This window comes from Miniopterus schreibersii, assembly GCF_964146895.1.
Source record: "Miniopterus schreibersii genome assembly, chromosome: 16".
Classification (NCBI taxonomy): Eukaryota; Metazoa; Chordata; class Mammalia; order Chiroptera; family Miniopteridae; genus Miniopterus; species Miniopterus schreibersii.
This window is the reverse complement of record NC_138116.1, coordinates 39,433,313-39,456,849: the sequence shown is the minus strand read 5'-3', so window position 1 is coordinate 39,456,849 and position 23,537 is coordinate 39,433,313. Positions and strand designations below refer to the sequence as shown.

Genomic DNA, 23,537 nt, shown 5'->3' with positions numbered 1-23,537 from the left:
TAGGCTGGGCTGCTTTGGCTCACTAAGCAGTCAGAAAAAAGAGGGCCTGGGGGACAGGTTCAGGGGGTCTGTCTGGGATGAACGGCTGCTGCCCATTGCCGCCCAGGTTGCAAGCCTCTGGGGACCCTGAGTTTAGGAGATGCAGGCCTGTGGGGAAAGGGGGAGGAGGGAGGCAGAAGGCATGGGGTGCTCCTGGGATGGAGAGCAAGAGCTGGAACTGCTTTTGCAGGGGTTTTTAAGGGCTGGGCATTTAGGGGAGGTCTTAGGGGGGATCTCAATAGAATATTCATCAGCTTTATGCTGATGTATGAAAATGAGGTTTATTCTCTTACCTTCATCTGTCCTTGGGTGTGGGTGGCAAATGGCACTAATTGGGTTTCTGCTACCTGTCTCCCTGAGTCGGTGATTTAAGCTATTTACCCTCTGGTTTGGGAGAAGTGCAAACAACTTACTCTTGTGTCCCTGGTTTAGGGAAGACAGGATTTACTAAATGGCGACTAACTGCTTGGCAAGTGGATTTTCTAGGTGGCTGTGAAGTGCCGTTTGACTACCGGCCTCAGTTTCCCTCTTCCCTCGTCCTGGCTTCTCAGCAGGGGTCTCCGCGGGAGGAGAGGCTGGCACCCCGCTGAACTCCAGCGCTGCAAGGGGAGAAGTGGGAGGCGAGCGCCCAGGAAATGCAGAGGCCGTGAGAGCTGGAGAAGCAAGACGGAGCCCGGTCGGGGCATCAGAGGCCTCGGGGAGGCCGGCTGGGGTCCGAACGGCCACAGGCGCGAGCCGGCTAAGAGCCGGGGTCATGGCAGAGTATTGCAGCTTTGGCTGTGCGCCTGGGGCAGACCGGAAATTATCTTTGCAGCCGTCGCAGTGCGTGGTCCTGTGCCGGGAACCAACTAGAGCCTTAATAAACGCGTGCTCGCCGAGAATCGCAGGAGCCCGCGAAGCTTGAATCAACTGCCGGACGGAGCACGGGCGGCGGGGAGCGGCCTTAGCGCCGCGCAGGGACCCGCGAGGCTTGACGGCGCGGGCGGCCAATCGGAACCCGCGCCTCAGTTCCGGTCCCGCCCCTCGCCCCGCCCCCGACCGCCCGCCCCTCTCCCGCCGCCGGAGGCGCGCGCAGCCGCCGGTCTCCCGGAAGTGCGCCCGGAGCCGGCGCCGAGGGCCGAGGTGAGAGCGCGCGGGCGGGGCGGGCCCGGCCGCGTTCTCCCGGGTCGAGCCGGGCGCTCGCTGCCCCGGTCCGCGCGGAACCGGCCAGGCCCCCGAGAGGGCGGCGGCGTCCGTGGGCGCGCGTGGGCCTGGGCGTGCGCGCGGGGCCGCGGCGGGTGCGGGGGAGGGGCGGCGGTCTGCGAGCGGGCCGGGGGTTGCGCCCCGACCCGGCTCCCCGTCCCGGAGCCCGTGGGCCCCCCTGGACTCTCCAGCCGCTTCTCTGGACTGGGACCAGAGACGGGCCCCTCCGTCCTGCCTTCCCCAGAGCTGGACGTGACCCTCAGGAGCAGGGAGCCCTGAGGGGCCGGAGGGTGGGGAACGGCCGGTGGGTAGCACCGCCCAGCGCCTTTTAGGGCTCAGCAGCCCTGGCCTCCGGGGCGCTAAGTACCTGAGGCTCCCCCGAAGCGTGCGTGGCAACCCCCAAACACGCCCCCCCAAATTCCCAAACGTTGGCAAGCTCCCTACCCCAAAGCACAGGCATTAGAGCTTCCTGGGTTTGAATGTGGCTGCCAGGGGAGCCTCTGATCTATAAACTTGAATTCTTCCCTTGCAGGGTAATTGCGAGGATTAGAAATGACATGAACAGGGCCTAATACGGAGCTGATCCCTTACTCAAGGCACCCCAAAGAAAGAACACGTTACTCCAGACGCTTGTTAAAGACGGTAAGGCCGACTTCACTCAGGGGGACGACTAAAATGGGGTTTTGCATAAAAGAGAGTGAATACAACAAGGACCAGTGGAGATTCATAGTCAGGGAGTAAGGGGGCGGTCAGTGGATGGACAACTAAAGGAAACATCTGGATTAAGGGGGGATTCTGACTAAGCCGACTTGACAGGCGTTTTGCTGAAGGCAGACTAGGGTGAAGAAGGAATTTGTTTATCAAGGGTGGCCAGCTACCAAGGGTGGGGGAATATGGACTTTGATCAGACGCCAAAGCTGGAGCATTTTCCCTAAACTAGACGCAGCAAGATTCTTGATAAAACTGGACTAGAATGTCCGAGGACAGAGCACAAGGGCTAGGTCTAGTCAAAAAAGAGGTCTCGGGAGCTGGACTAAAGTTTGGTTAAAGAGAGTCTGTGTCAATAGTAGGTGCTTGACAAAAGGTTACTTATGCATGTATGTATAGTAAGTATACTTACCTAGATGTACGTTTTAAAATTCATTCTAATTTATTACTGCTTTAATAAATATAGCAACTATACATTTGGGATAACCTTTTTTTTTTTTGGTAACAAACAAGCAGATTTTCATGAAGTCATTGGGATAGAAACCCAGAAATTCTCTATAAAGAAATTTAATTTTGAATAATTGAGGCATTTTTCTTACCATTATTTGAGAATATAATTACTAAAATCAGATTTAAATATTTTATAAGATCTATAGTTTTCCTTAAATGCCATTTTTCTTAAATGTTATCTAAAACTGCCACCTTAACTTAGGAACCAAATAAATTTGAATAAGCCTACCGATCAGTCTCTAAAATCTTGCTACTTGTTATTTGACACTCAGGAACTAAATAGATTAATGAAGGATACATGTATATTTATTCAGTTTTTAAAACATATTTATGTGAGGCTGTACATTTCTCTCTAACCAGTGCTTTCGCTGTTTTCTACAAATTTTGATATGTTGTGTTTTTATTATCATTCAGTATGATAACATATTTTAATTTTCTTTGTGATTTTTTTCCTTTGACCATAGATTATTAAAGATTGTTATTTAATAATTTTCATATATTAGGATTTTCTTGGTATCTTACTGATTTCAAATTTAATTGCACTATGATCAGAGAATATATACTTTAAGATTCCAGTCTTTTGAAACTTAATTAAGCATATCGTCTGTTTTGGTGAATGTTACATCTTCACTTGAATGTGTATTTGACAATTGTTGGGTCTAAATGTCAATAAGATCAAGTTGGTTGATAGTGTTGTTCAGATTTTCTATATCCTTACTGATTTTGTTTTTCTTTTGAGGGGGAGTGTCTACGTGTTCTATCAGTTATTGACAGAAGGATGTTAAAATCTCTAAGTATGATTGAGGATTTGTCCCTTTAGACTTGTATTAAGTGCATACACATTTAGGATTCTTTTGTGTTCTAGATGACTTAACCCATTTATCATAATGAAATGTCCCCTTTTTTCTCTTTGTCTTGAGATCTCTTGGTCAAATACTAATATAACCATACCAGCTTTCATGTGCTTGCTACTTGCATAGAATGTCTTTTCCCCACTATTTTATTTCCAAGCTGTGTCTTTATATGTAAAATACCTCTTGCAGGCAGTATTTGATTGGGTCTTACTTTTTTAAAATCTGACAATCTACTGTGCAATTCAAGTGTTTAGCCTATTTACATTTAATGTAATTATTGATTTGGTTGTGTGTTAGTCTACTGTAGTCTTTTTTCCATTTGATCTTTCTTACTCTTCTCTTGACCCATTCCTATCGCATTTTGGGTTATTGAATGTTTTTTAGTATCCCTTTTTGGCTTTTTAGCTAAACCTCTTTTTCTATTTTTACAACTAACAGTATGTATCCTTAAATGATCAAAGTTCACCTTAACTTGTCAGAGTCTACTTTAATATTGTACCACTTTACACTCCACGGTTCACATTTCTCATTTCTTGCCTCTCAATACCTTTACACTTTCCATTTCCACTACCACTCACTTCCCACTTTTTATTTCTCAACTAGCAGTTCATAAATGTAATAACCTAACAAGCCATTGATTCCATTTACCCCCTCCTTTGTACTATTTTAATACCTTCTACTTATGTTATGTTCTATTTGTACTGTTATTTTTGCTTTTAAAAGTCAGTTGCCTTTGAAGGAAGTTAGAAATAAAAGCATGGTACTTTATATTTATTTATCATATATTTACTATTTTTGGAGATTTTAATTCCTTTCTGTAGATCTGAGTTTCCCTTCAACTGGAAGAATGTCCTTTAGCATTTCTTGTAGTACAAGTCAGTGGGGGATAATTCTCCTACCTTATTTATCTGAAACATGTCTTTAATTTTCTGTTGCATCCTAGTTATTGTGGATGACACATTGTTGATGCTAAGGATTCTGTTATCTTCCTCTAAAGTGTGTTGACTTTTGTTCTAGCTGGCAGTTCAGTTACTGACTAATCACGTTTGACTTGTGTTGGCTTGGTTTTATGCCTTGTTAGGGCAGGCTGTTGGAAAGCCCAAGGCATTTCCCAAGTTCTAACTAGATCAGACTAGACCAGTAGACTGGCTCACCTCTGTCGATCTTGTTGAGGCTTGGCTTTAGGCTTTTCAGGGCAGGTTTAGAGTAGGTCTTACTCTAGGATATGGTCTCTGAACATGAGGCCTTTCTGGTATCTCAGGATGCCTCGAGTGTTAATGAAGGAAGAGGTCTCCCCACTCTCAGTGGTCAAAAACTCCCATGCCTCTCATCACTGATTGGTCTTTTGTATCTCTCTTTTGTTCTTAATCTGGTAGCAGCTACTTTCTTGTTACACCTTGCATAGTTTCACCTTGCTAATGAGCAGTCTAACCCTTGGCCAAGGGATCACAGGGAAACCCCACACAGACTTCTGCCTCCACCCCTGTAGCTCCCTGCTCTCTGCTGCCCTGTTCTTTAGATTCCAGCCATTTCAGTGGCTCCAAATTCTTTTTTTTTTTAATATACTTTTTATTGATTTCAAAGAGAGGAAGGGAGAGGGAGAGAGAGAGAGAGAAACATCAATGATGAGAGTCATTGATTGGCTGCCTCCTGCATGCCCCCTGCTGGGGATCGAGTCTCCAACTCTGGCATGTGCCCTGACCAGGAATGGAACCTCAGTCTCCTGGATCGTAGGTCAATGCTCAACCACTGAGCCATGCTGGCCAGACAGTGGCTCCAAATTCTGATATCTGCCTCCTCAGTTTAGTTTTTTAATGAGACTACTGATGTCTGCTTGAGCTCCAGCTTCCTTTCCATGGGAAATTGTCCCCACGCTGACAGCCAGGATATTCATGGGATTCACCTCATGAGCTTTTCTTCTTTCAGGGGTTTCATTTCTGCCTGCCTGTTGTCTAGTGCTTGAGAAAGTTGCCTTATCAGTTTTCTTGAGTTTTATATATACTACCAGTTACTCTGTCATGACCAGAATAGAATTCGTGAAACATATTTATTGAGCACATAATATATGTCACTGTAGTATACTGGTTGCTGCATGAATATATGAATGAAATATGTTTACTTTGCTCTTTCCTTTTGTGTTCTCTTGAGAAATTTTGTTTTGTTTTCTTTGTTTTGGTTTTTAGATGATTTTGTGATATAGGATGAGCTGTTTGGGTGAGGTGGTAGGTAGGGATAGGGACATTGGTTTTTATATGTTGAGTAAAAAGCAGCTATCAAAAGCTAGAGTGTTGTACTGATGTCTGATTACACCAGATACCCAGTGACTGGGTGTCTTTTGGTTGTTGTGGTTGGTGTTATGGAGAATGATGACCTCTAGGTCCTTCATAACATTTAAGGATTGACCCAGTAATCAATCCAGTGTTAGAATTATGTGCAAGAAAGCTAACGAGATATAGCATTTACTTTGACATTTAATATTTCTTTTTACCATCTTAATTGCTCTCTTCTAAATTTTGATACCATTCACTATAACATTACTTGGTTCAAGTCTGTAAGAATGTTTTCGAGGTAGTTAGTATTTATTCTATACCTTCTTTTAGCCCAAGGTTGAAAATTTCAGGTGTGTCAGGTTTTTTTATAAACTCCCATGACACTCAGAAGAGGTCACTTAGAAACTTCATTGCACTTTTTGAGGAAGAGTTAATTTGTTCTCTTCAACCTCATATTTGTTGTGGAAGCATCTGATCATTTCAGCATTAGCCTTTATTTCTAGGGCATTGATGCCTTTGTTCAGCTTTATTTTTTTATTATTATTTTTTTATCCTCACCTGAGGATATTTTTTCTATTGCTTTTCAGAGACAGTGGAAGGGAGAGAGAGACAAAGTGAGGGAGAGACATTGATGTGAGAGAGACATATCGATTGGTTGCTTCCTGCACACACCCCGACTGGGGCCGGGGATTGAGCCTGCTACCGAGGTACGTGCCCTTGACTGGAATGGAACCTGAGACCCTTCAGTCTGCAAGCTGACATTCTAACCACTGACCAAGACTGGCTAGGGCTCAGCTTTATTTTTTTAGTCTGCTGACATGTGGCTGCAGATATAGAAGTATTTTGCAGAAGAGCTGTTTCCCTGGAAACCCGTAGTAAAGATGCTTCATGTGGTGCATTTAATTTTTCTACTCGGGCTGGACATTTGAATACCAAGAGGGGATGTTATAAAATGCTCAGGGTGATGGTGACTGTTTAGATATGTATTAGTGGTTAGCTTTGTGGCTTCATGTTTACAGTCTTTCAAAATAAAATAGTGTGTCCATTGATTTGAAAACATCGGTGGTTGACTCCTAGGCTTCTCAGGTAGGGCATGTGGATTTGTTCTTTCTCAAAATGTGTTCCTTCCTTCTGTGTAGCCCTCGATCTCACTCCTCTTGTGTTCCTGTGAGAGGCTCTGTGAGGACCTGGTTCTCCCCAGAGACAACTTCATCCCAGAAGAACTTCACATAAAAGGACTTGCCAGGCCAGATGATGCCCGTTGAGCTGGGGCAGGCCCTAGTCCTGCTGCCACCACTGGCAAAGGCTGAGGACTTCCCGTTCTCTGGACCAGATGCTGCTCTTAGAGGGGAGCCCTCCAGCCCCGAGACTGCACGCCAGCTTTTCAGGCAGTTTCGTTACCAGGTGATGTCTGGGCCCCAGGAAACCCTGAGACAACTTCGGAAGCTCTGTTTCCAGTGGCTGCAGCCAGAGGTTCACACCAAGGAGCAGATCCTAGAGATCCTCATGTTGGAGCAGTTCCTGACCATCCTCCCTGGAGAGATTCAGATGTGGGTGCGGAAACAGTGTCCAGGCAGCGGAGAGGAGGCAGTGACCCTGGTGGAGAGCTTGAAGGGAGACCCCCAGAGGCTGTGGCAGTGGGTAAGCATAGGGTACAGTGATCTGTTAGTGAAGCACAGCGCTCCTCTGGAGTCTTATCAAGTGTGTGGTCTTTTTTCTGATAACAAATATGTGGAGTTTTCTATACTAGCAACCGGTTCTCCAATTCTCTGATACCAGCTGGGTGTCTTACAGTTCAGTTCAGTCCTGACACTGAATATCTGGGGTTAACTCAGATCCCACAGGATAAGGGTCAGTCTCAAAGACTGCCCCCATTTCAGATACCAGTTACAAGTCTCAAGGGCTACCCATACTTATAACCCACTGGCTATAAATTTGGAGGTTTCCAAAACCCTGTCCTCAGATAATTTGTTAGACTGACTCATAGGACTCAGGAAAACACTTTACTTACATTTACCAGCTTATTATGAAGGATGATTCAGGAATAGGCAGTTGGAGGAGATGGGGTCACACAGCTTCCACGTTTTCTCCAGGCCACCCACTCCTGTATGTTCACTAACTCAAGCTCCCTGAAACCTGTAGTTTAGGTGTTGTTATGGAGGTTTCATTACTTAGGCATGATTGGTTTATCGTTGGCCACTATGAGTGAAAATTTCCAGCCCTCTCCAGAGGTTGAGGGCAGGGGCTGAAAGTTCCAACCTTCTAATCACCTGGTGGGTTCCTCTGGTGACCAGCCTCCATCCTGAAGCTATCTGAGGGCCTACCAAGAATCACTTCATTAGCATCAACTCAGGTATGGTTGAAAGGGGCTCATTATAAATAACAAACCCTGCTCCTGTCACTCCTTCAGGTAATTCCAAGGGTTTTAGGAGCTCTGTGCCCAGAAACAGGGACAGAGACCAAGTATAATTCTTATTATACTTCATCAGTGTATCCACACACCTCATCTAATTCTAAGAGTCCTTGTGACTCTCAACACTTATCCATTAGGGGTTGAAGATAAAGCCTTCCATCCCATTCCACCTTTAGACTAGAATGTTTGAGATGTTGTTCAAAAGACACCTGTGTCTCAACTGGTGAAGACTGTTCAGCAGAAATGCAATATTAGTGGTGTGTCTCAAAGGCCTCCAGCCTGGTTCAGGCCTCAGCTTTTGGCCTTTCTCAGGATGTTTCCCTCACTGGTTCCTGCTATACTAGAAATAAAAGCTGTTTTTCTCTTTTCTTACTCCATGTCCCTGAGAACTGTTTACAATCTATTATAGAAGCTTTCAGAAACCCTCACTCTGGATCTTTCAGTAATTAGTACTATGTGGTCTCCAGATCAGCATCCAGGTTCTAGGTCAGGACATCTTATCCAAGAAGGTGGAATCTGCAAGCTGCCAAGTGGGGGAAGTGGAGTCTCGTCTTGAAGTGATGCCTCAGGAGCTGGAACTTCAGAATTCACCCCCTGGGCGAGGGGAGCCACTGAGCCACGTGGTGAAGGAGGAGTCTGACGCGGAACAGGAGTTAGGTGGGGGCAGTTATTTAGGTGGAGTGTGTGCTCTCTTGGAGAAACTTGGGGATTGTGGTTACTAGGCCTGAGAGTGGGTTGCAAACGATAATGCTGCCCAGATTGGGGTATCTCTAGAAAGTTCAGAAACAGTGTAGTCCTACATGAACCACTCTAATTTGCATATTCGCAGCCTGTGGTTTAAACTCTTTGTGACTGGGCTAGGCCTTTTGGATTTTGGTTTTGAGGAAAGATGGGAGAAAATCTGGGTGAGTCTGGAAGGTTGGAGGGAGTTGCAGTTTGTTAGGGAGGTAACTGCAGTTCTTAAAATCATAGATGGTGGAGCAGATCAGTTGTGATTTGTGAAGATTCTTACCTGTACCCTCTGGGGACTGGTTGAGGAGGACAGCTGGTTCTTTACACTTCCTGTTTCTCTTCAGCAGTGGCTGCTTCCCAGTTTCCTGCCCAACCCGAGGAGAGGCTCACCAGGGACCAGGACTTCGGAGCCTCACTTCTCCACACAGCACCTCAGGTGAGCTGCGTCGCCCTGTTCCTTTCGCCCCTGAACCAGGCTTTGAGGATGTGTCAGTAGAGAGGAGGATTGAAGGGGGAGAGGTTTCAAATGAGTAGAAAGGATGGCCTAGCAGTTATCTAGAATATCTATACCTGTGGGATGAAACCCAACCTTCAGCATTTTTCTTAAGACAGACTGTTTCCTAATTATCATCTTGAGTAATGGAATCTGGGCCCTGGAAGAAGTTGCCCTGAAGAGGCAATCTTGTCTCTCCTTTTTTATTATTTTTGGGTAATGCTAAGAAGTGACTATTTCATTTCCTAGTTTAAGCCTCTCACAGAGGAGTCAGTTCGAGATTTTGAGTGGTTGTATCAGTGTGGGACAGGTTAATCTTCTCCCCCTCCCCAACTCTATGGAGGTATAATTGACAAACAGTAAACTGCACATGTTTAAAGTGTACAATTTGGTAAGTTTTTTGATATATATATACAAACATGAAACAGTAACAACAAACAAGATAATAAAACACATCTGTCACCACCAGAAGTTTCCTTTCCCTCCCTGCTCCCCCTCCACACTTGCCTAGTTCTAAGGCAACTACTGATCTGTTTTCTGTTACCATACATTAGTTTGCATTTCCTAGAATCTTGTATGAAACAGAATCATGCCATTATGTACTCTTATCTTTGTTCTGCATATAATGTATCTTTCTTGCTTGCTTCTTTGAATATTTTCTCACTGGTTTTTAATAGTTTGACTGTGATATGCCTTGGAATCATTTTCTTCATGTTTCTTATGCTTGTGTCCATTAAATTTCTTGGGTCTGTGGATTTATAGTTTTCATCAAATTTGGAACATTTTTTGCCATGATTTCTTCAACTTTTTCTCTGCCTTTCTTCCTTTTTTCCTTCTTTGAGGACTCTGAGAATAATACACATGTAGGATGTGTGTGATGATAATGTGTGTACATGTATTAGATCTCTCTAAGTTGTCCTACAGCTTATTGATGCTCTTTTTCTAATTTCTGCTTTATTTTGGGTAGTTTCTATTTTAATGCTTTCAGGTTCATTAATCTTTTCTTCTTTGGTGTCTAATCTGCTGTTAATTCTATCCAGTGTATTTTTTATCTCAGATATATTTTTAATCTCTAGAAGTTTGAATTGGGGCTTTATTATATCTTCTGTGTATGTACTTAATATGTACAATCTTTTTTCCACCTTCTTAAACATATAGAATATAGGTATAACATCTGTATTAATGTCCTTGTCTACTAATTTATCACCTGTGTCAGTTTTGATGGATGAATTGATTTCCTCATTATGAGTTGTGTTTTTCTGCTTCTTTGTGTGCCCAGTAATCTTTAATCATGTGGCAAACATGAATTTTACCTTGCTAGGGCTGGATATTTTTGCATTCCTATAAAGGTCTTTGAGCTGTGCTCTGGGATATGGTTAGATTACTTGGACACGGTGTGTTATATGGCATCAGAGAAGCATTTAGTATAGGGCTAATTTTCCCCACTACTGAAGCAATACCCTTCTTAGGACTCTACCTGCTGCTCCTTGATAGACAAGGTTTCCACTGCAGTTCTTGAGATGTGAGGTATTCCCAGCACCATGCAAGCTCAGAGGCTTGTTCCCTCCACTTCTTTTATGTGGTTCTTTTCTGGACCCAGGGGGGGCCCTCTGCAGATCTCTGGAGCTCTCTTAGTGCAGATCCCCCACTCTGGTCTTCTGCCTTGCTGACTCTCTAACCCCGTTGTGCTCCTCCTGTTCAACCAGGGGCCTGCCTGGCTCTGCCAGCTTCCCCTCTCTGCTGCTCTGGATGTTCTATAGGCGTAATTGTGGGCAACTATAGGGCTCACCTAATTTGTTACCACTTTCAGGGATCTCTGTTCTACTCTAACGTGCCATATCCAAAAACCATTGTTTTGAATATTTTGTCTCTTCTTTCAGTTTTTTCAGACACAAAAGTAAATCCAGTCCCTATTACTACATCTTGTCTGTAAACAGAAGTCTCTGGGACAGGTTCATCTTGATAATGTAGTTAAAAATTCTGAAAAGTTATATTTGATAAAAATAAAGTTTTCCAGGAACCTATATATCTTAATCAAAACATTGTTTGAAACCTTTGGGGAACCCTTCTTGGGATTTGCCTCGTGAGGTAATACAGAGTGCAGATGAACATAGGGAAGCCCATAGGTGCTGCTTAATGTGGGACTGAAGATCGGGCCTGAGCCTCAGCGTGCTGGGCTCTGGGATTTAGAAACTGGACACCAGCTTTGTAGTTCACCCTGGGAAAGGGATGGGGAGGGTGCAGGGAAGGGATATACGGGTGCCTTTTCAGTGACTCAGGGGTGCCTTCTTGCTTTCAAGGTACCCAGAAACCAAACTGTTAGGCAGGAGATTGCTTGGTAAAAAAAAACTGTGTATTCTCTTAAATATTTCAAGCAGATTTGGAGGATTATTGTTGATCCTATAGTAAGTACAGGGCATCCCTATGAAAAGTATATACAACTTATTAACACATTTTAAATTTACATAACATAACAACATTAACCATGACCTGTTCTGGATTGCTTAAAGTCAAAAGATTTAAAATGCTCACCAGCAGTACTATGTGAATGTGTGGTATGTGTGTGTGGTGTGTGTTAAATTCCTTATATTTAGCAGATAACTGATTAACAGCCACTCAGTCTAAACAAATAAATATCATCCCTACTCAATCCTAATATCCTTTCCCCAAACTAACAAGTATTTACATCAGAAGGACCTTGATATTTGATGGAATCCCTTGTAAGTGAAGGGCTTTTTCATTTATTTATTTATTTTTACTTTATCTTTTGTTAATCCTCCCCCGAGGATATTTTTTCCATTGATTTTTAGAGAGAGTGGAAAGGGGTGGGAGAGAGAGAGAAACATCGATGTGGGAGAGACACATCGATTGGTTGCCTCCTGCATGCACCCCAGTTGGGGCCAGGGATTGAACCTATAACTGACGTACATGCCCTTGACTGGGAATTGAACCCACGACCCTTCAGTGCACAGGGCGACACTAACTGCTGTGCACCCTGGCCAGGACAGTGAAGGGATTTTTAAAATATAAGTAATTGCTTTCCCTAATCTCTCATAAATTAGGAACTTGATGAATAATGCCAGGATAATGCAGTAGTGGCCCTACACAGCAGGATTTTATTGTTAGAACCCGTGACTGAGTTAGAACCTCACATACACATGGGGATACTTGACTCACATCCCTGTGTTTCCAGATTTCGGGAATGGAACCCAGTGCAAAGAACTTGGTGCAAGTCAGTTGTGGTAATGTCTCATAATGTCCCACAAGGTGGTGCTGTTTCCACACAAAATTGACATAATTTCTCCATCAAACTCCTACTTCCACCCTTCCAAAGTAGGAATTTAATTTTTCCTCCTCTTTTAAAAGCAAGATGGCTGCACTTGGTGTCTTGCCTCTCTCTTTTTTTTTTAATCTGCACACGAGGATATGTTTATTGATTTTCTCTAGAGAGAGGGGAAGGCGGGGCGAGGGGGGGAGGAACATCAATTGGTTGCCTCCCATATTCGCTCAGGGATTGAACCCACAACCTAGGTATGTGCCCTGAAAGGGAATCGAACCCTCAACCCTTCGGTGCATTGGATGATGCTCCAACTAACTGAACCACACTGGCCAGGTCAGGTGCCCTGCCTCTTAGGTAAGAGGTTTTGTTCAAGCGTCCTGAGCTGTTTGCAGTTCCTTGAGTAAATTAGTGGCTTTCAGCTGCGGGTACACTGTTTGGAGAGTCCTGAAGCCTCTGCTGGCTTCTGAGGACTGATTGCAGCCCTTGGGATTTTGGTGGCTGTGTTCTTTTTTATCTTGTACTGTGCTTGGTGGCTACTGTTTGGTGCCTATGGAATAGCGTCATATCCTGCAAGCCAGACTGCCAGTCAGATGTCACATCCTTGGAGTTGCCAGCCTTCTCTCTGGCAGCGCTGAGGCGGGGGCCTGTGTTCCCCCTGGGAAGGCAGAGTGCTCCTGTAGTCGGCAGTGTTTGCTCAAGTTGGCTATTTTTAGGAAGTTGTTAAGGTAGCTTCATCCATAGGAGATGAACAAAATAAGCTGCTAATGATTTTTACTTTAAAAATAAAAACACTCTAAGTGAAAGTTTATATTAAAAATGCGGTTATAGTAAATAGTTAAATACATAGTCAAATATATCAAGGTCTCTTTTCACCTTTTCATTTTTCAACAACACCTTTTCCTCCCTCCCTCCCTGCCTCCCTCCCTCCCTCTCTCTTTCTTTGTTTCTTTCTTCTCCTCCTCCCTCCCCTTCCTTCCTTCCTCCTTCCTCTCCCTCCCCTCCCTTCTCCCCTTCTTCCTCCCCCTCCCCTCCTCAGGATCTGATAGTTAAAAGACTTGTCCTTCGCTGTGATGTGCTGGGTCTGGGGACTAGAAGAGCACAGTGGAGAATCTTTTCTCATGGTGCTATGTGCCAGTGGAGCTGACTGTTGATGAAATACTTTCATATGTGTGTGTATAAAAAAGATTGGGTGTTCTGTCATATACATAGTGTACATTTACATAGCTACTTAATAAACTGATGAGTGTTGTGAGTGAAGAGTGCAGTGTGCTCAAAACAGATGACACTTGCACTACTCCTGTTAAGCCTCTCAACAGTTTTTGAGTTTGGTGCTCTCATTAAGTGAGGACTGAGGCCCAGAAAGGTTAAGTAGCTTGTTTAGGATCACAGCTAGGAAGTGGCAGAACTGGGACTTGAAACCCAGTATGTTTGACTCCAAGGACTGTGCTGTAAATCACTCTCCTATACCATCTGAGTTTCTCACAGTTGTTTCGTTGGTGGGGAGATTGAAATTTGAATTCACAAAAGTAGACCCTACTTAGATGGCATTCCCAGTGTTGAGTCTCGAGTCTCCAGTGTCATAGGCTAAGAAAAAGATGTTTTGGGGATACTTGAGGGGCATCTTGCTCCAGACAACTCATCAGTTTCCCAGGAAACTGATTTGCTGTTAGACACTAAACTCAGAAGTGTTGGAGATCCCCGGTGTGTGGCTGCAGCCTCTCCCGATGCTCTGAGTCCACCAGTCTCTTTCCCAGTGAGGTTTACAGCTCAGTTGACTTCATTGTTACTTCTTCCCGCTTTTTTACTGATTTACAGCTGCTTTTCCAATAAATACCTTTTTAATTTTCTTCTTTTCCCTCTTGAATTTCCAGGTTTTAATGAAATATTGGGAATACCACGCTCCCACTGTTCAAAGACATAGGCAAGAAATACTAATGTAGGGACTGTGGTTTCCCTTTGGCCTTTTTCCTTGAACTACCTCCCATGATTCCTACATATTCCAGCGGCCAGGCTCCGAAGGTACAACCCCTTCTTCTCAGCCTCCTATAGGCAGGGAAGGCAGGGTTCAAAGACTTTCAGTGAATTCACAGCATTGTGTGTTTTCTAGGAGCAGTGGAGGCACCTGGATTCCACTCAAAAGGAGCAATACTGGGATCTCATGCTGGAGACCTATGGGAAAATGGTCTCAGGAGGTGAGGGCATGGGCTAGCCTGATGCAAGGAGATGGAAGGACTGTTAAGCATTTCTATGTACTCTTAGAGATAGCTGCTCTCCTTGAATATGTCTGGGTGCAGAGTATCATAGCAACACCATTGGGAACTGGAGTGAGTTGGAGTTAGCAGAGTTATAGTAAGAACTTCCTGGTATTGAACGTATTTTGTGTACCAGGAACTGTCAGAGGTGCATTATGCACCTTGAATCTATGAAGTGGGTGATGTTGTTCCTGTTTTTAAGGTGATGGAGGTGAGTGTCAGATCAGGTCACTTGCTCACTGTTACCTAGCTCGTAAGTGCTGAGTTACGATGGAACTCAGTTGTGGCTGGTTCTGAGTCCATGCTCTTTAATACTAAACCACAGTCTCAACCAACTATTGGAGGGGTCGTAGTCATCAGGTGGTCTGACTCTACCTGCCCAGACTCTTCTTTTTGTGGTCTTCACCATCTATCCTGCTTATCTTGTGAGCATTGGTATCTTAGAAGCTCCACATATCCTAAGATGAGTTGCCTTAAGTGGTCTCCAGAGCCTTCATATTTCCTTTCATACTCAGGACACTCCTTTGAAAAACAGCTGGGTCCCCAGTCCTCCTAGTTCATCGAGGCCCACATGTTATCTCTCTTTGTACCAGGCATTTCCAATTCCAAGCCTGACCTGACTACTTCAACAGAATATGGGCAAGAACTGGCAGGACTGTACCTTCACGTCAGTGAGAAGATCCCGAGACCCACCTGCAGAGGTGAGTAATCTTTCATTGGTCAGAGCCATTTCTGGTCTGTCATGGAATGGAGATGGGGGGGAGATATTAGGATTTGGTTTCTGTTCCATTGATTCTGACTAGGCATGATCTGGTTAGTCTGGTTTGAAAATGGAAGTCAGGTCTCCTTAATCTCTGGCTCTGGTGCTGTTGACACTCATAGTTAATGAGGGAAGAAAGACCACACCTGAATCTGCTGCCTTCAGTCTTATCTGTTGTGACAACTAACTTTCTCAGAGAGAGCTAAGATTAGTACAGATGGAGACCAGTACAGATATGGGTAGAATTCTATTACAAAAAAGGTCATGTGACAGCTGTTACTACCCTTCCTCTTGTTCGAGGGTTCAGAGTAATTAGACTTTTTTTATTCTGTTTGTAGTGAATAGTAACCACCTCACCCTCAACAAAATAAAGTAAAACAAACACACACACACACACAAACAGAAAAACACGTGTTAGCTAATCTTAATGCACGTAACTCATTAAGTAGCACAAACAACAAATATTTCATACAAATATGTGTTTAGGGCTGGGGAAGAAGAAATATGAACTTGTTCTGTTGTAAAATAGCAATCCCCCTTTGCCTTCTACATTATTCTAAAATACTGCCCTTATGTGAAACCTTTCTGCCAAATCTACTTAGACATACACACTATTACATACGCAAAAGACCCGTCTTGTAGGAAGGACATGAACTGTATGACATCATTCTTTCTCCCCAGTGGTATTGAATTCTTTTTCTTTGCTAAATACCACAGAGAGAAAACGTCAAATGAGACAGGATTTTAATTTTAAGGAATATATTTATCATAATACTATTTCACAAAGTTACCTTTGGAGCAGTATTTTTCAAACTGCATTTCATGACCAATTAGTGTATTATGAAATCATTTTATAGGTTATAGCCATCATAAAAAAAAAAAAAAAAGAATACAATTAAATAGAAAATATCAGGATGTAAGTAGGAAATATTAAATATCAGGATAGATAGTGTTTCAGGAAATTTTTGTTCCAAATATATGTGCATATACTGTATTTCAATATAAACATATTTCTTACTGTGGGTAGCAGACAAAAAAGTTTGAGAATATTGCTTTAGAGGTTATTGCAGTAGGAATTATGTTTTAATAGACTTTATTTTTTAGAGCAGTTTCATGATCACAGCAGAATTGAGTGGAAGGTACAGAGATTTCCCATGCACTTCCTTGCAGTAGGACTGCTTGTGATATATAGCTCCCTATGTCCCCAACTCATTCTTTTCTTGTTCCCTTCATTCCATCTGCTGACATGCCCATTACATCTTGCCTTGTACCAGACTGTAGAGAACCAACAGAGGCAGCCTGTCTCGATAAGGGAAACTAAAGCCATTGCAGGTTCTTGTGGAGAGGATATGTGAAAGAGAGGCTGAGGAAGTAGCAGTGTGCAGGAAAGCCTGGGAGGGGGTACTTGGGGGAGAGGAACCCTGTGGGAAGTTGATGTAGGAGTCCAGATGTGCAGGCATGAGACCGCAGACCCATGTGGAAGCAACGAGGAAAAGATGGAAAGATCCAGCTAGCTGGTGTGCCAGATCTGGACTTAGTCGGGGTGTGAAAGTTACAGGAGAGCATGTGCACGCTGTTTCACTTGAGCATATGGAAGAACAGCTCCTAGGTAACACAGGCCAGCAGAGGAGCGAGCCTCACAAAGCCGTCTACACATGCCTCTAATCAAAATCCCAAGGGATTAAAAACATTATTTGCAAAAATGATTCTTAAGTAATTATCTGGAATAATACTGCAAGAATAGTAAAAAGTTTAGAAAGAAGAATGTTTCATCAATATTAGATCTCTAAATATTAAGATCCTGTCATTTAAAATAGGTAAAATCATTAAAATATTGGGATACTGATGTGAAAATAGATGCACAGACTAATGGAACAGAAAAGGCAGCCCAGGGAAGGAAGCTGGTCTGTGTGCGAATCTCCATACCCTGGGATTCTCACAGATCCGTGGGACGACCTGTCTTCAGTGAGCAATGTCAGGAAAAAGACTCTTTGGGAAAAGGAAGTGGTTTAAATTTGATGTATGTTATATACTAAAAAAAAGTTGGAAATAGATGAAAAAGACATAAAATATGATAATAGTAAAGAGGAAAGTGAGTGACTATTTGACTCATGTCTGGATGAAAGTTTTTTTCTTTTTATAACCCTCACCCTAGGGCATGTTTTATTGATTTTAGAATGTGGAGGGGGAGAGAGAGAAACATCCATGCGAGAAAAAAATCGATCCTTTGCCTCTCACCTCCCACCTGGGATTGAACGGTGTGTGTCCTGACTAGGAATTGAACCCGCAACCTTCTGGTATATGGGATGGTACTCCAACCACTGAGCCACCTGGCCAGGGCAGGATGGAGGTTTTTATAAGTATAAAAGCAATGGAAAAATCATTAAGGAAAAGATTTATAGACTTCAATATATTTAAAAAGAAAACCCCTTACAACTTTTATACATAGAAATAACCCCAGGCAACGAAACCAGATTGGTGAAGAACATTTTTTATGAACATGACAGATAAATGATTATTTTTCTTAGTGTATAGTTAATGCAAGTTGATAATAAAAAATGACTTTCCTAATAAAAAATGGACAGCAGTGTTGGAGTATGAAAAATAGCTCATAAGTGTGAAAAATTCATGCTTTAAAAATTAAAACTTTTAACAATGAAAAGCCATTTTTCACTGGTCTAAATAATGGGCAATCTTTTTAAAGTATTCAGTACTTAAGTATTGAAACTGTTCTTCACTTGGCCTGGCTTCTCACACCAGAGGGGGATAGAGTCATTCTGGAAATCAGTGTGTCAATACGCATCAAGAGCCTTAATGACAATATTTATGCCTGTTGACATAGTAATTCCACTTCAAGGAACCTCCTTTAAGGTATTGATCAGAAATGTGGGTAAAAATTTATGAAGAAAAATGCTATCACTGCATTATTTATAGTTGTAAAAATACCACAGTAGGAGAATTCTTAAATAAATTATAAGTTTATTATTATGACATCTTCATGATGGACCATTATTCAGCTTTTTAAATGATATTTATAAAGGCTTCTTTAAGGACAAGAGAAAGTGCCTTTGCCATTTGAGAAGAATATGTATGTTCTAAGGCTTTGTAAATTAACAAGTTCAGGTCTACTTCTCTTGCAGGTTCCTGGGTCTTTAGCAGATAATCTGAAAGACTAATATAGGAAAGAGAAAGGTAAATAACTTCATTAGATCTACAGGAATAAAGTAATTTACAAAAACTGAAAATAAATTCCACCACCAAAATAAAATCTTTGCTATATGCATCATTAACTTGTAATGACCAAAAACCTAAGTTATGATGAGAAAAATAAAATTTCAACTGTTACATGAGTTAACAAAGCACAGTGAATGCTGGATTCAAGCATAGATTCACTTTTATGCTACAACCTCACTGTACATTAAAACCATAATAAAATGACACATTGCATTTCATGAATTTCTAGGTTCCTTGTAAAGGAACCATATGAAATTGATAAAGACCGTCGTTTACAATTTAAATGCTACAAAGCCAGATATAGAACTGTATATACAACCTATCAATTATGTCAGATGAAAGCACGTACACTCATATGTATTGGTTAAATAAGGACTGGAGCCCGGCCAGGTGTGCCTCAGCGGTTGCGCGTCGACCTAGGATCCAGGCGATTGGAGTTCGATTCCCGGTCAGGGCACATGCCCGGGTTGTGGCCTCGATCCCCAGTTGGGGGCGTGCAGGAGGCAGCCCATCAATGACTCTCTCATCATTGATGTTTTTCTCTCTCTCCCTCTTCTTTCCTCTCTCTCGGGTCAATAAAGATATAGTTTAAAAAAAAAAAAAAGACTGGAAGGAAATGTATACTTGTTACCTCTAGGTTGTATAATTAAGGTTGATTTGGTTATCTTCTGTATACTTTTAAAATTATTTTTAGTGATCATATTTATATGTACATATATTCAGATAATAACCAGTCATTTTTTAAAGTAGTATTCTCATATAATATACTTGTTTTTCCTGGTTCTTAATAAATACATGTAAAAATAGTGCTACTCTATGACCCAGCAATTCCATTTCTGGGTATTTATCTTCAGAAAGTGAAAACACTAATTCAAAAAAACATATGCATCTCCTTGTTCATTGCAGCATTGTTTACAATAGCCAAGGGAAGCAACCTAGATTTCCGTTGACAGATGAGTGGATAAAGAAGAGGTGACACACACACACACACACAGAAACAAATAAATATAATGGGATATTACTCAGCCATAAAAAAGAACGAAATCTTGTCATTTGCAACAATATGGATGGACCTAAAGAGTATTATGCTAAGTGAGATAAGTCAGAGAGAGAAAGACAAATACCATATGATTTCGCTTATATTCAGAATCTAAAAAACAATACAAATGAACAAACAAAATGAAACCGAAGCAAACTCATAGATACAAATAACAAACTGATAGTTGTCAGAAGCGAGAGGATTTTGAAAGATGAGTGGTGGAAGAGGGGAAGGGGATTAAGAAGTACAAACCTGAGATTATAAAATAAGTCCCGGGAATGTAATGTACAGCCTGGGGGATAGTCATTAATGTTGCACTAACTATGTACAGAGACAGATGGTTACTAAACTTCTGTGGTGATCACTTTTTAAGGTATATAAATGTCAAATCCCTATGTCGTACAACTGAACTAATATAGTATGTCAACTGTAATTAGAAAAAAGCACATGCTGCTTTTCTGCGGGGAGATGTGTGTGTGTCAGCAGTGCTCTCTGTGAGCCCTCCTCTGCGTCAGACGTTCTCCTCGGGTCCCGGCTGAGTCAGGAGATGCAAAGTCACTTGCTTTGCATCTGCATCTCTTGCTTCTGCATCAGGAGAAAGGATAGCACAAGTGAAGCGAGTGCCAGGCACTCAGGGCGGATGGAGCTTTTCTCCCTCATTCACTGATGCCCCCTTGGTAAAAGAATTAATGTTTTATGATGGCTCTTTCTTTGACATATGAATTAGAAAATAGGGCATGCCATGTACTGAACTATTTTAAATCTCTCTTCTTTCAGGCAGTAGACAGGAAAATGACAAAGAGAACCTGAACTTGGAAAATTATAGGGACCAGGAACCTCCAGATGCCTCCTGTCATGCCTCAGAGGAGGCACCTTTTCAGGCTTCCTTAAGTGGCCTCTTCACTGCGGATGAGCCGAGACACTTTGGAGAAGGAGAGAATCTCCCTGAGGCTCAGGAAAACCTTCAGGGTGAGGGGACAGGGGGACAGCTCTCTCCTCAAGAAAGGAACTCTGCGAAACAACTAGGCCATCACCTGCCTGATCCTCATGCAGGAGAACTGTCCGTGCTGTGGCTGGAAGAGAAGAGAGAGGCCTCCCCTAAAGGGCAGCTGAGAGCCCCCATGGCCCAGAAGCTGCCCACCTGCAGGGAGTGTGGGAAAACCTTTTACAGGAATTCTCAGCTTGTTTTTCACCAAAGAACTCACACCAGGGAGACATACCTCCAGTGCCCCACCTGCAAAAAGGCCTTCCTGCGGAGCTCTGACTTTGTGAAACATCAGCGAATTCACACGGGAGAGAAGCCCTGTAAATGTGACTACTGTGGGAAAGGCTTCAGTGACTTCTCAGGACTGCGCCACCATGAGAAAATACACACAGGAGAGAAACCCTACAAATGTCCCATCTGTGAGAAGAGTTTTATCCAGAGATCAAACTTTAATAGACATCAGAGGGTTCACACAGGAGAGAAACCTTACAAATGTTCCCGCTGTGGGAAAAGTTTCAGCTGGAGTTCCAGTCTTGATAAACATCAAAGATCCCATTTAGGAAAGAAGTCCTTTCAGTAGCCACACTGTCTTAGCCCATTTCTGTATGCTGGTCCATTTACAACACTGAGCTCCTCGGGAGAAATTACGTCTCTTAGAGGCTATCCTGCGTGGATTGGAGAAGAGTACCTGAATGTGAGTTTGGACTTGGAGGATATGTCAGCCTGGATTGGATTTTACTCTGGTTTTCTTGCTTCTGCATCAGGAGAAAGGATAGTCTTTGTCTTTCACCTCCTCTCTTTTTTGGGGACGAGATGGGAAAAAGCTGTTGCTTGGAGATCCAGTTTTAGAAGTGCTGCCTGGGGAGCCACAATTGCTGCTCATGTGAAGAACCTTGGACCAGCCCTTTAGAAGTGGGGTCCTAGAGCAGGCCGTCTGTTAGGAAAGGGGGGACATAGAGGGCCAGTGAGCTCACCTGTGCTCTTTGTCACACCAGTGCAAAGTTAATGTTCTGTCCCTGTTTTAAATAAACTTAGTAGAGTCACTCCTGTCTCATTTGTGTCCATTGTGTGTTGACTGTAACTGAAAGTGCATTTCTCGTAGACCCTCAATGGTAGTCGAGCGCTTAGAGCATCCCACACAAACCTATCAAGTATCAACCAGCTGCACATTGGTAGGAAAGTGCTGGCCTGGTGCTCAGATGTGAGAGCTTGGCCAGTGCTGTGCTTGTTTGTCTCGGGTAAGTCTGTCCCTGGTATCCTCTGTCTGAGCCCACCTCCCACTGGCTTGCACACCTCAAGCTGCCCCTCTTTCTACTGGCATCCCACTTAGGCTACCATTTTTGCCAAAGTGTTCTGTGCTTTAAAATTATCTTTATGACATAATTTTGCTTGTAGGTGTTAGGAAGAAGTCAGTAATATTGATTTAATTTATAGTAATATCTAGAGGCTTATTAACACATATATCTAACCTGCTCACTTGTCCTTATCTTCAAAAGTTACATGTCCCGAAGCTGGCTGCTCTTGTATAGTTAGACTTCCTCTCCTTTCCTTTGTGGTTCTCCCCTTGCGTGCTCTTATTTTACTGTTCTTGCTGGGGGGGGGGGGGGGCAGGACACAATGCTAATGAGGGAGGCAGCTGAAGACATTAACCTGTAGGCAGGAAACTGCTAGTTGTTGGCACACAATGGGAAGTCCATTACTGGTTGTTGAGAGGGGAGACCAAACTGAAATTGGAATTCTTGGATTCCAGAAGCACTTAACTCCCTTAGAGCATGAAGACAAGAATAAGGCCCTTAGGGGGTGTGGGGACCACAGGGCAGGAAGCAGGAAAATCCTGAAAGAACTGGCATTAGATGCTGCATTCTGCAGAGCAGAGGTTTGTAGGATGGTGGGGTTTTATGGTTTTTAAAAAAATACTTTTAAAAAAGTGTTTTTTAATTTAAAAAAAAATATATTGATTTCAGATAGAGGAAAGGAGAGGGAGAGAGAGAGAAACATCAATGATGAGAGTCATTGATGGGCTGCCTCCTGTACACACCAACTGGGGATGGAGCCCGCAACCCGGGCATGTGCCCTGACCGGGAATCGAACCCTAATTGCCTGGATCCTAGGCCAACGCTCAACCGCTGAGCCACGCCTGGCCGGGCAAAAAAGTGTTTTTTATTAAATTCATTTTAGAGGAAGGGAGAGAGACAGATGTGAGAAACATTGATTGGTTGTCTTCTGCATGCAGCCCGACTGGGGATTGAACCCACAACATGGGCATGTGCCCTGATCAGGAAACGAACCTACGCCTTTTGGAGCATGTGAGGATGCTCAGCCAACAGTCACATTGGCCAGGGCTGGGTTTTTATGTTTTATTTTAATTTTATTTTTTGTTAATCTTCACCTGAGGATATTTTTTCCATTGATTTTTAGAGAGAGTGGAAGGGAGGAAGGGTGGTGGGGGAGAGAGAGAAACATCTATTGGTTGCTTTCTGCAAGCTCCCCAACTGGGACTGGGCATTGAACCTACAACCTAGGTATGTGCCCTTGGCTGGGAATCAAACCTGCGACTCTTTGGTGTGTGGGCCAGCGCTCTGCCCTCTGAGCAACACCAGCCAGGGCATGGGTATTTATGTTCTAAATCAGGAGTTCTCAAAGAGTGGTTCCCGGACCAGCAGCATTGGCAATTTGTTACTGAATCGTAGACTCTAAAGGGTGGGGACCAGCAATCTTTGTGTTAACAAGCCCTCCAAGGGGACTCTGATGTCTGCTCAATCCAGAAAAGTCTCTGCAAGGATATG

The 23,537-nt window shown here is 43.2% G+C and overlaps 1 protein-coding gene across 6 annotated transcripts; it reads left to right on the top strand.

Moving 5' to 3' along the window:
• Window positions 1-590: 590 nt before the first annotated feature.
• On the top strand, window positions 591-21,794 carry ZNF18 (zinc finger protein 18). 6 transcript variants are annotated; one of them, XM_081115814.1, is made up of 8 exons: window positions 591-1,161; window positions 1,754-1,863; window positions 6,703-7,204; window positions 8,444-8,633; window positions 9,053-9,144; window positions 14,589-14,673; window positions 15,327-15,434; window positions 20,544-21,794. In XM_081115814.1, exons 3-8 carry the CDS (start codon window positions 6,815-6,817, stop codon window positions 21,329-21,331), a joined length of 1,653 nt encoding a protein of 550 aa, XP_080971940.1. In that variant the 5' UTR covers window positions 591-1,161; window positions 1,754-1,863; window positions 6,703-6,814; the 3' UTR covers window positions 21,332-21,794. The 6 variants fall into 6 exon arrangements, with proteins under 6 accessions (XP_080971940.1, XP_080971945.1, XP_080971943.1 ...); XM_081115819.1 differs by having other exon boundaries at window positions 1,112-1,161; window positions 9,056-9,144; window positions 14,595-14,673; XM_081115817.1 differs by having other exon boundaries at window positions 1,112-1,161; window positions 9,056-9,144.
• Window positions 21,795-23,537: the final 1,743 nt, after the last annotated feature.